At 43.1% G+C, this 13,018-nt stretch overlaps 1 protein-coding gene across 3 annotated transcripts in view; it reads left to right on the forward strand.

Annotated features, from left to right (window-relative positions):
* lipeb (lipase, hormone-sensitive b) overlaps positions 1-13,018 on the forward strand; it is a 49,150-nt gene that overhangs the window by 6,845 nt on the left and 29,287 nt on the right. For all 3 annotated transcript variants that reach the window (XM_083761457.1, XM_083761458.1, XM_083761459.1), the window contains one exon: positions 10,677-10,918. In XM_083761457.1, coding sequence (XP_083617583.1) covers positions 10,677-10,918 — 242 coding nt within the window. The remainder of the gene's footprint in view (positions 1-10,676; positions 10,919-13,018) is intronic.

The raw sequence follows: 13,018 nt of genomic DNA on the forward strand, positions 1-13,018 counted from the left end.
GGCCAGATCCCCCCACGAGGAGTACGGTTCCTCGCCCCCGGACCCATGCACCACGCAAGGTGGATGTCCAAAGCCATCTACGCACTGAAGGTGTGGATGTTCCGGAGCCAATTCAAGCTCACAGCGAAGGAGGAGAAGGGCCTGCAGCAAATCGCCATCTTCGTCAGTCGCCTGTACGCAAAAGCCTGGACACTGGCTCCGGAGGCCGCAGCTGCCCCTCGACACGACCTGCAACTGCTGAAGGATCTGACGACCTACATGGACGACGTCAACCGGGATGTGGGCAAGGCAGCTCTGACCAAGCTGCAAGGCCACCTGTGGTACCTCTCCGAGGAGCTTGTCGCTCTGGCAGTCTTCGACCCCATGGTCACGATGGAGGAGAAGAGGGGAATCCTCAATTCACTTCACACCACAGAGGGAGATGAATCTCCAGCGAAGCGCCCACAGCTACTGCCCAGCCAAGCCGTCTCTGGACTCCAGCTGCAAGATATGGCATCAACCAACACACGACAGTTCCTCATGTGTGCCTGGAAGACGGGTTCCTTGACGCCGATCCCACGACCTGGCTGGAGCGGGAAGACTTCTGTACAGCAGCGGCTTTTGTGCAGGGTATAGCGGTCATCAACGACCATGCGGAGCGAGGAGTTGCCCTCATCCAGGAATACAACCGCAAGCTCACCAAGGATGAGGAGCAACTGCAATTTCTCCTCCAAGTTGTCTCTTGTCATCGCGCAGAGTTCCCAGACTCCAGAAAGAAAACCATCGCTGTTGGCATGGCAGCCCAGAAGGAGGAGCAGGAGCACTAAGTCGGACGGGCCTGGGAGCCTTGTGGATAAACTGCAGTTGCACTTGATTTACGTTGGGCTACAGCCACTAAAAACTATGTATTTGAGGTAGAATGGCATTCTCCTTAAGCTTTTTGTTATAGTTTGATATATTTAACTGTGTAAAGAAGTAAGCATTTTAAAAAATCCATTGCACTAATTTGTCTACTCCATTGCACTGAATTGTCTACTCCATTGCACAGATTTGTTTACTCTATTGCACAGATTTTTCTTATGTTGTTGTTATTCATTACTCACTTCTCATGTTACGACTTTAAAAAATAAAATAATTATATAAAGGCTTTGGCAAAATGATTTCACATATAGGCTACTTTTCCATTGAAAGAGGTTTGAAAGGTTAAAATTGGCATTTTTAAATGCAAAATGATGTAGGTAAGAATGGTTGTATCCAAAAAGTAAGCACAGATTTGAACTCCTGGTAGAAAAACACATAAAATAGACACCCCCCTTGTTAAGATATCCTTAAAATAAATGTTAGCACCGTTTATGCCCTGCCGTAGTCTGGGATCCTCGGGGTGAAACTTCAGGGTCCATGAGGTAGGGGTAAATGTTGTCCGATTGAGGAAAAAATTCACCAGGAGGGTTTTCTCAACTAGTGTAACCAATTCAGGGGGTTGGAGCGTAGACTTTCAAAACTTCGCGTTTTAAGGAACACCCTACTAAATATATATATTTTCTTTTTTTCTAAGATATTTTTTTGAGGCTTACGCCTTTTATTGGTTTTTTGAAGGGACAGACAGTAGACTGACAGGAAACGGGCAGTAAAGGCTGTGTCGGGCTCGGGAGTCGAACCCGCGGCACACTGCGACTGGATTACCAGTCGGGGTGCCCAGACGGTTACGCCACCGCCTGGGCCATACCTAAATCTTTATGCCAAATACCTAGTATGAATATGACTGGGTTCACACTTCAAACAGAACATTATAGGTCAACCGCGCTCTTCCACAGACCAGAAGACAGAACGCTCTGGCCACGTTCAGGTGTTTAGATGGATATCTCGTGTTGTGTTTACTTTATAGACGGTTGTGTCCCCTCTCAAACGAGCACTTGCCCGGTCGGGCAACCTGAAGGCAAACTCCACCTGCTTGAAGGTTTTATTTACCTTCCAGGGGCAGGTGGGCAACCATTAGTGTCAACGCCTGCGGGGACATAATGCGCCTAGGTCTCCTCATCATTAAACACGTTTTAGAGCAGCTTTCTTACAGTATGCTGATGCAGTCAGTTTATAAGGTGGTTCATACATAGTTTATTTTATTGTCATAATAAATCCTATTGCCTTGTTCTGCTGAGTTATTACCTCCTCACTCTAATTAAGCAGCCTAATTTTACTTTTGGCCATGGGCCCGGAACTAGTTTGGCCTGGCTGGTGCTGGTGCCAGCTATTTGCCTGATGAAGACCTTGTATGGTTGAAACGTTGCAATTTGTTGCCTCTAAATAAAATAAGTCTCAGAGCTCTAGAAACTAGTGTGCCGATGTTCTTTCTCTTCCCAGCTGGTGCTGAAACATTGTCTATGTTTACATGGGCAGTTAAATCCCCTTTTCATTCCGAATAGAAGTTCAATCCTATTACACGTTGTCATGTAAACACCTACAAAGACTTAAATCCGAATGAAAATGCTCGATGCGATCTAAAAACCATTCCGATGTCACTGGCTGGATTATTATTATTATTATGTTCAATGCGATTGAAAGAAAATTGGACTCATGTATACACTGCTTCGGATGTAAGTTCATTCTGGTCTTTCTGAGCATGCTCCAAGGCGCTCATATCCAAGGCGCGCCGAGGAGTTTGCACATAGAGCGCGTTATTTCGTGCATTTAAATTTTGCAGATCCGAAATCCACAAAAATGTGGAGCAGCAGATGATGATACCCCTGGTGTGTGTGTGTGTGTGTGTGTGTGTGTGTGTGACGGTCTCTCTCTCTCTCTTTTATACTTTTTATACTTTTTTTTACATTCTTTATAATGAGAGTCAATGGAAGAAAGGTCCCATTTTTCACAGTTAACTTCTTTTAGCTCTTATTACTCCGTCATACTTTCACTTTGAAACTTCATTCAAACTTTATAATGTTCATCTATCTTTGAACTTTCATTGGTGAAAAAGTTGTTTTGAAAAAGTTCATACTTTTTAAAATATTTAACTTTATTTATAGTTTTTTCCTCCCATAGACAATGTATGGGATTTTATCTCTAAATCAACCTCACTTTTGCAGCCTCATTACTCTGGCATACTTTGTCGTAGAAATGTGATTTAAACTTTAGAAAGCTCACACGACTCTGGACTTTTTCGTGGTTCAAACCGTATTCGAATACGTTAAACGGTTTTTCCGAAATCGCAGTTCAATCACAGGCCGTTAGAGTGCGGGGTCTCTTTGAGTAGAGTGTGGAAACTGAAATTCTTTCCTTGAAAATGTACCAAACAAATTGTCGTCCCGGCCAAAATATTCATTTTACACGCATGTTCTTTGGTCATTTTGTAGCCACACATGTCCTCTTTCACACAATGTGACGACCAAAGCACAGAGACATACAGAATGTGAACTTCTACGGCCTTTTAAGTGACACAAATACAGTCAAGCTGCCCATTGACCTCCATTGTATAATTCTTACGAGGAAAATATCGTGAAGACAATTCTTAACTCGCTCTTATAACCACATTTTCGATCGTACCAACACCACAATCGCACATAACTCAGGCCACTCACAGCAAAAAAGATATTTGCATTCGACTTTAACTTTTTGCGATAGAGCAATTTGTTCGGGCATAGATTTTCCCTCATTCAGGACCATTGAAATCTCTGTCATAGTGCTTACATTGTGCTTGCACTCTTTTACTCTTCCACAGCTGAGACATATAAGGGCTTAATTACAGGGCTATTTGCTATTTGTGCAATTAGGCTAGACACACGCAAGCGCACGCATGCACACACCCTGTCTTCCTATTGGCTGGCCTTTACACAGCTCTCGCAAACGCTCGCACGCACGTTTATAAAAAATAAACTTTTAAAAAAATAATAAAATAATAAAAAACACTTACAAATTAAATAAATTAAAAACATTACTTTAAAAATTAAAAAAAAAAAAACCTTAAAAAAGAAAACTTAATTTTTTTAAACTTAAACTTTTTTTTTAAACTTAAAAAGAAAAAACTTTAAAAAAACTTAAAGAACTTAATATTATTATTTTTTTACATTTAAAGAAAAATCTTAGACCATTAATATAATAATCATTGTGTTTATGCTTTTAAAGATATAGGCCTATATGCTATTTGAACCTTCTTTTTTAAAAGTATGCTATTCAATACAATTTCTGTTAAGCTCATGAATGCTTTTATATATATACTATACTCCATTGGATTGACTCTTTTTTTTCTTTTTCTTTTTTACCTTTTCTTAATTAATCAAGAATACATTGTAAAGCATTATTCATACATTACAAACATAGACTGTAAAAAATATGGACAAAGCGTTCCCCGGGTCTAACATGAACGTAAAATGAAGCCTGTAATAATATGCTAATTCCTGATGTAAGTCGCCATCTTTGGTACCAGCTGGCCATTGGCTGGCTCCGTTTTGTATACCAGCTGGTCATTGGCTGCCCAGACAACGAGGCGGGACTTCCCCCCTTCTTCTCCGTTGGTTTTTATTTTGACTCGAGTGGGAGGGGAATCCCGATCATAGACTGTAATGGTAGCCACGCCCCTCAGAACATACGCAATGGTTTTTTTTCTTTATGGTCATTTTTTTAATTAATGGGACCATAATTTTCCAAAAAGAATATTATGACATTAGAAATGAGACTTTAAACTAGTGACTGGAAGAAGAAAGTATTCATGACCATGTTTATTAAGGTAATACAGTCTAGGTGAAGTTGGGCCAAAATACATGGGCCTCTATGGAGCTATGGGGCTTTTTGGGTCCGGTCCAGCGCCACAACAGGCCATTATATGAACTACCGATTTCAAATGAGGCTTCACGAAATATCTGGCTGACTGCCCCCCTGATTACAAATCATTAGTAGACAGTAACACTTTACTTACTTTATTCTGCCACTTTTTGGGCATCATACTACTTCCACATACTTTATTCCGCTTTAAGCAGTTATTTATGCTTATTCTTTTTTTTTTTTTTTTTACTTTTCCTTCAGCTTTAATACATTTTCTACTGTACATTATATACATTTCTTCTTTTGGCGAGCCCACACAGTTTCTGCAGGGAACTGCTTCCTAGTTATAGCTTATGGGCCAGCCTGCTGTACAGTGTGACACCTCATCTGAACAGGCAAGGAGCGAGCGTTCCAACAGTGATATCGCATGAAAATCTGTCCTGATATGGAGTGTTTTGATTGATTGAAGTATTTATTAACAGATTGGAGAATTACAGTACATTTCAAGCACAACTCAATACAAACTGTTAACTGTGGACAACACCATAATGCATTATGTTTACAATTGGGTCCACCATGTTCAATTCATCATAATATTTAGAGACGTACAAATGGGGGTGGGTGGGGGATTCGGATTTGACGGCGGCCAGTTTAGAATTGCAGCCGTCCATAGGTGCCCTTTAGTCAAGGGATTTGCATGTCTTAATGACTGTTGGTAGGGCGTTCCACCTTTTTGGTGGCATAGGAGCGAAAATAATTTAGTCCCTTGTTTGTGCCGAATCTGGGTTGCACATGGTTCGTTGTGTCGCATATTGCGTTGCGACGTAGCCTGAACCAATCAAATAATCAATAAATAGTAGTGTGTGTAGATCTAAACCAATAAAGGTGTTTCGGGCAGCAAAACACTAAGTATCCAATGAAATTGAGTTGAATGCCACGTTGTGTAATACATGACCTGATATACCTGCTATTGTCTAATGTCTACCAATGTATGTCGGGCGGCTGTGGTTCAGGAGGTAGAGCAGGTCGTCCAGTGATCCCTGGTTCGGCGGTTTGAATCCCGGCTCCTCCTGTCCACATGTCGAAGTGTCCTTGGGCAAGACACTGAACCCTACATTGCCTCTAATGAGTCGGTCGGTGTGAGCTTACCACCATTGATGTGTGAATGTGGGAATTGAGAACGCTGGCGTCGACTGTTCGTCGCTTCACCTCCCAATGTATGAATGAATTAACCATTGTAAAGCACTTTGAGCACTTGGAAAAGTGCTATAAAAAAGCAATTCATTGTCTCCACCAGGCCGAAGGCATGTGGGGAGAGTATGTTTTGCACTCCGTCCGTCCGCGTGTGTGTCCGTGTGTGTGTCCGTGTGTGTGTCCGTGAACAGCTAATCTCGGCCACCGTTAACCCGGTCGATGCCATATTTTGCACACACACTCCCTGGATGCCAACCATGAACCTCTGCCCCAAACTTTCCAGAACGGCCTGTTATAGCGCCACCAGGAGGCCGCTTTGTGCAAAACAAGTTTTTCAATGCCATATTTTGCACACACACTCCCTGGATGCCAACCATGAACCTCTGCCCCAAACTTTCCAGAACGGCCTGTTATAGCGCCACCAGGAGGCCGCTTTGTGCAAAACACGTTTTTGCACAGTACACCTACAGATTTTGTCCAAACATCACGCAAATTGGTACACAGTCTCTCTAGAGCCATTCAACGAAACGGGTCTTTCAGATTTATCAGACTCCATCCTGATTGGTTAAGATTGGCTTCCAAAGTTCACAGGAGTGCTCAGTTTCAAACTAAATGCTGCAAATCATGAACACATCGCGTGATTTCCGTGAAATTGTGCACCCACATTCCCACTAGGCCGAGGACGAAATGCCACATGAACAATTTCAACTCAGCCTCAAGGTGGCGCTATAACTGGCCGAAAAGTGTTTTTACCTCTAACTGCACGGATCTGTGGATAACCTGGTGGAGACCTGTGCCCGGAAGGGCACTTTTTCTAGTTACAATGTAGTTCCATAGAATAAGGATGCTAGGGTTCAAGCAGTTAAAATGAGATCCGGATCACAGCTTTCTTTTAACCCGGAGAGCGGTACACTAGGAGTTAAATCGACACTGATGATTTGACTGTGTAAAAGTTTGGGATTAGCAGAACATGTCGTTGACTCGTTGGTACTGTACCAGGCCTATAATGTAGGGCAAAGAGCAGGGATGAGATCGGATGATAAAACACAACAGCTGTGCAGTGTGTGTGTGTGTGTGTGTGTGTGTGTGTGTGTGTGTGTGTGTGTGTGTGTGTGTGTGTGTGTGTGTGTGTGTGTGTGTGTGTGTGTGTGTGTGTGTGTGTGTGTGTGTGTGTGTGTGTGTGTGTGTGTGTGTGTGTGTGTGTGTGTGTGTGTGTGTGTGTGTGTGTGTGTGTGTGCGCACGCGCTCACACATTGGGAATAATCTATGTGACAAATGTCTCTTCACAAGTTTTCAGGGTGTTGTGATTCCCTTCCAGCAAAGTGAGATGGCATCTCTCATTATTCCTGCTCGATGAGACTGGAGCAGAATAATGTGTGAACGGGGACTCCATTAGCTCTGTGACCCTTGAAGCGATTCTCACTAGATTCTATATTCACATACATACCCATTTTACTATTCCTCCTGGGCGTCTTCATTAGTGCCTAGTCATTACTGCTTTAAAATGTCTTACAAAAACCTTTAAGACATTATATACTTCTAAAGAAATTATACTTCAACAATAGTGGCAATTTGTATACTAGACATACTGTATAGACTCATCTCCGGAGTTCAAGGATTCTTATTGTACAAAAGCATTATTCAACCTGTTCTGCTGTACCGTTCTGCATGTTTCTACACCATACTGTGTCTGGCCATGCCTAACAGAAACCTAATAATGCTTCCAAGATCATCGGACTCCCTACACCCACACTTTCTGAATAAGGCATCACACGGCTAGCACTTTCAATATCAAATGACACCGATCTGGATCTAGTCTAGTCTAGTCTAGTCCTCCTTGCTGTTTCTTTCCACTTTCCACTGACTCTTGTCCTGTGTCCCTCAGCACCCAAGATAACCTTATACAGTAAGTACAAGCCTGGCCCCAGGGGCTAGTGTCCAGTGTCATGGAAACCGCCATCTCAGGTGACTCGGTAGAAAAACACAATCTACCTGTTGCGAGCCAAGAGGAGCTTGCCGTGTTGTTTTGTAACGACCGAGGTATGGACTCGACAGAGGGGTGAAATTTGTATCACGCACACAATTAGTTGTGTTGTTTGCTTTGTAATTTTGTGTTATTTATTTCCACCATTGATAACTATAAACACAGGCAGTATTTGAGAGTTTTGAGGGGAGCTAGACCCTCCTATGCCCAGCTTTGTGTGTTTGTGTGTACCTCATAGCGATGACTTGATTGGCTGAGGATAAAAACAAAGTGGGGACAGAAAATTGAGGACGCCAAAAGTGATTTGGATTGGACTTGAGGATAAAAAAAAAGAGGACAAAAGTGAGGAAAAAAGTGATTGGCCAGAATGTGATGATGTATGATAAGAGCGCGCCTCACTTCACACAGGTGTGATTCTTTTTCTTTCCTACTGTATTACAATATGCAAGAATTGCAACACAATATAGGTAATTAATACTAAAAACAAATTACAAACAACCCTGGTTGTGCAATTCTATTTAGTCATGTGTTGAGTGCATGTAGGAGAGTGTGACTGTGTGCGTGCGCGGTGGGCAATATCATGTGTGTTTGTTTGTTTCCCAGCATTGTGATGTAAGGGAAGCCCCTATGCTTCTTTCTCTCCCTTCCTATTTCATGCGTAGAGCTCGGCGGATTTGGGTCTGATTAGCATGGATTTACATTGTGTTAATTTCGGGTCTCGCTCACATTGCAACCAATGAGCCTCCGTGAGCCCAGGGCTATGAAGGGGATTAGTTATTAGACGTATGAGAGCATAATGTAACTGTAAAACATAACCAGCGATCCATGCACCCTACAGTGTCATAGGTGTCAACCCCCCCCCCCAGCTGTCTGTTGCGCTTGCTTGCTGCTAGGAGCTAACTGGTGGGAGGCAAGCTTTTTAAAGATGTGCTTTTTATGGCGTGACTCTGCAGGAATGTCTATGAGAGTGTCTCTTTGTGTGTGTGTGTGCTGCCCGGAGCTAACCCGGTAGCGATCAATGCCAAATATAGTGCCATTAGGCCACAGAAGTACCTCCTACATGAAGTAGTTTTATGTAGGAGTAATTTAGGCGTCATATTATCACATGACATAATAGACGACTGACATCACAAATGGCTGACATCACAGGCTGGCCACTGTCCGCGATCCACATTGGAGCCAGACCGTACGTGGACCATGGGCTGTGTGAATTCAGTTTTTTTAAACATTGTATCATCATGGTTAAAAGATAATAACACAAGTTGACAAATTCATTCATGTCGTATATATTTTTTTTTATTGGATGAGGCACGGACAAGAGCGCCCCTCACTTCACACGGGTGTGATTATTATAATTCTTTCTGTACCTAACTCCCATTGTTCTGATGTGAGGAAACTGTGTTTATAGTGTGACAGAAAACGCAATGATATCAAATGCATCATATGATGTCATCGTATGGATGTATTGGATGGCTCTAAAAACGCATTTTTAAAGACTCCCCAACTGCCATTGGGGATAATGGTTGCAAGTAGCTGCATATGATCTGATCTCGCATACAAGTACCGGTAATCAGATTTAGGTTCAAAATCATTTTTTTTTAAATAGTTTGTTGTTCTTTTTCCTTTTCAAGACTTACTATGGGCATGTGTCGTCGGTGTACACACACACACACACACACACACACACACACACACACACACACACACACACACACACACACACATATTTTAACCATTAATTTATGTCCACACAAAGGAGATGCATACAAGGACACAAATAGTAAAGAGTTACACTTACAAAATCATGGTATGTGTTTTCATGTTACAATAGGCACGTCACTCAGCATCTATCTACAGTATGGGTATAAGTAGCAGCGTCTCCGCCATATGTGGCGGCTGCCAATTATAGCAGAGACACTACAATACTTTGCCAGCCTTTTTGCCTCCTTTTTGGGCATCCCAAGTTGTTGGAACCCTCTAACAACCAGTCTGTGGGTATGCCCGGCCTAGACTGCCGAATATAAACACAAATACTCTGCACCTATAGCCCAGCTCTGAGATGGTATTTAGGAGTGGTTGGTATTTAATGACCTTGGGTCATAAAGGCTCCCTCTGGGCTGTGATCAAAGGTGCAGGCTATCTCCAATACAGACTCCTCCCTGGACTCTTCATCAACCACAACAACATCTGGTGTATTCGCTGTCAGAGATGTAAATATGTCTGGGTTATCACAGAGTTGAAACATGGATGGAATGACACAGGAATGTTTGTACATTCTCACTGAAGATGCATGATATTTTGATATGTCCTTTGCTATGAGTTCCACTATTCTATCATGGCATGCTATGTACATTCCTTTGTATGCATGGCAGCCGTTCAAGATGTGTTTCAGTGATCTGTTCTGTGGTGTGGTGCAAGCAATGAGGGACCTGAGTGGTGGGGAACCATATGGATAGATAGTCTGGTGGGGAGGACTTGTAGTATTGCTTTAACTGTGCACCTCATTGAGTGCAGTGTTCTTCAGGAAAGAGTGTGATACAGAGTGACCAGCGTAGGGAAGACATGCGAGTTTCCCTTGGAATTTTAGTCCAGTTCAGTGTTGTTGTTGTTGGTGTACAAACTGTACATCCATGAGGACCCGTCTGGCACCTGCAGCTGTGTGAGAGCGCGCGCACACACACACACACACACACACACACACACACACACACACAGAAGACTAATTTCTGTCTCTCCCAACCCCGCCCCCCCCCTCCCTCTTTCCAAGTGATGGACACCCAGGCGTTGTTTGCAGCCCTCTACGGTGTGTGCGAGGAGAATGTGGCATTCTTCTCGGGTGGTGCCAAGGGCTCCCAGGGGGAACCAGCTCGACGTCTGGTGGACTCCATGACGTTGATCCAGGAGCATGCACATAGCCTCGAGCCTGTCATCACTGGTTTTGCTGCCATCTACCATCACTTCGACTTCGACCCGCACATACCTGCCAATGGATACCGTTCCCTGGTCAAGGTATGGGGTCTGTTGCTGACTGTTACCAGGGTGGGGACTCGGGAGCTTAATGACATTAAAGTTACAAGTCCAAGTCAATTGAAGGGGACGAAAATTGCCCTGCATATTTTCTGTTAGAAATTAGAATAGCTTTACATTTTCTAGTTCTTCAGACTAGGGCTGTCAAAGGATTCAATATTTTAAACAGATGGTAATCACAGTTTAGCTGTGCCAGAATTTGGTTCTCCCAGTCCCGGCAGAGTAGTTCCGGAGCAACGGTGTGGCCTTGCTCATTCCCTGATGGACTGATCGAGGGTAGCTACTGGGACGTAAATCGGGATTTGATCAACCCCGGCTGGGTCGCCTGAGTGAGGTAGATGTTGGTAGACCCGAAACCCCGTTGACCTCAGGAAACATCACTGAGGATACATGAGGTGCATTTGTAAATTTGCCCAAAATATGCCCATTTTCTCTGTATATTGTCGTGGGAATGGAAAGATAAACCAAGTGTGCAGTGCAGTCTGTGCACCCTTGGTTGTGCTACTGAATGAAAGGATGATAATGTCAAGGTTTATGAACGAGCTTTAAGTAGTGAGAATGGAAGAGAGCAGTGGATGTTGAGTATGTGTGTGTGTCTCATTGGAGCTGATCTGTTATCAAATTCAATACACCCACGTGCTAGTCTTTTGTACCTGACATGAGAAGTTGATTAAAATTAATTTCATCATTTCATCACATACATCTATCTCTAATACATCTATAAATGCAACATGTCTCTGTATTCCACATAACTCACGAACTGTTCGCCCCACCAACCAACCCACGCGTTCCACACCCCCACAGGGAGTTCACTGCCCGGTGTCGAGTCGGTCTGACCCACGGTTGTCCAGAGCCTGCTACTTATGAAAAGCTCTGGGGTCGGTTCTTTGAGTTTCTACCTTCAATATCTCCTCTGGGTTGGTTTCGTTGTTGTTGGTATGAGTTGTTGTCAAAGGGTGTTATGGACAATAAGGAGTATTGAAGGCTGTGTAGTTTACCTTTCTGGGGCCGGTGGGGTTTGTGACAAATTGTGACAGCCCTAGTACAAACTTAATATCTTGGCATTAAATAACTACTGATCCTGAAGACTTTATGTGACCCCTAAAGGCCAAACCGCACCAATGCAACTAGTCGCAACTCCTTGCAACAAAACAAGTGCATCAATGCAACTCCTTGCGGATTGCATAATAACTTGTGGATAATGGTTGCAAGGAGTTGCATGGTGAATCATTGATGTGGAGTGGGCTTTAACATGTTGCAAAGAGGAGAATGTTAAACAGGTGAGGAAATCCAATCAGTGTACATTCAACTTAGTGCTGCACGATAAATTGCTAATTTAAAATATAGATTTTATGTGTGACAATTTTCTGTATGTAATCGTGAAACTTTGCATTTACTTCAAACACATTTGGTCAGCTCTGATTGACATCTCCACATGTGATGTGGAGATTGACATCTCCACATCTATCATGCTGATGGAGGAACATTAGTCAAAGAGGTCATTACAGAGCATTTGATCAAAGATATGCCCCCCGATGAGCACAATAATTAACAAGAAAAGAAAATGATAAAAACATATTTTTCCACAAAATCATCATCACCAAATAACCATGATTAATAATTGTGATTACACCATTAAACAAAATAACTTGAACCCATATACTTGCCAAGGTAGGGTGCTACTATGTTAGGGTCATCTGTGTGCTATGTCTTTCAACCATGTGTGGATGGTTACAGTATGTGTGCATGTGTTTCTACACTCACTCCTTGGAAGGTGGATATCAAGCTATCTGTTTCATGTGGAGGAGGTGCAACGTTTTAGCAATGGCTTCTCGGATATGTCTGTCCATGGGCGTGAACCCACCACCCCACCACCCTCCCTGAGACTGATCAAGCAGCATGCGTTCATCTTATTGGTATTCTCTCCTTCCCACGAGGAGGAGGTGCTGCCCCAACCATCCATTCTCTGCCTTGATATCTCTCTTTGTCTCAAGGTCAGCCCATTTGTTTTACAGATTGATTTTATGTCAGGGTATCAGGATAGATAAATTCCTTCAGCTGCGCAGCATATCCCCTCACCGC

This window comes from Protomyctophum parallelum, assembly GCF_964188405.1.
Source record: "Protomyctophum parallelum genome assembly, chromosome: 3".
Lineage (NCBI taxonomy): Eukaryota > Metazoa > Chordata > Actinopteri > Myctophiformes > Myctophidae > Protomyctophum > Protomyctophum parallelum.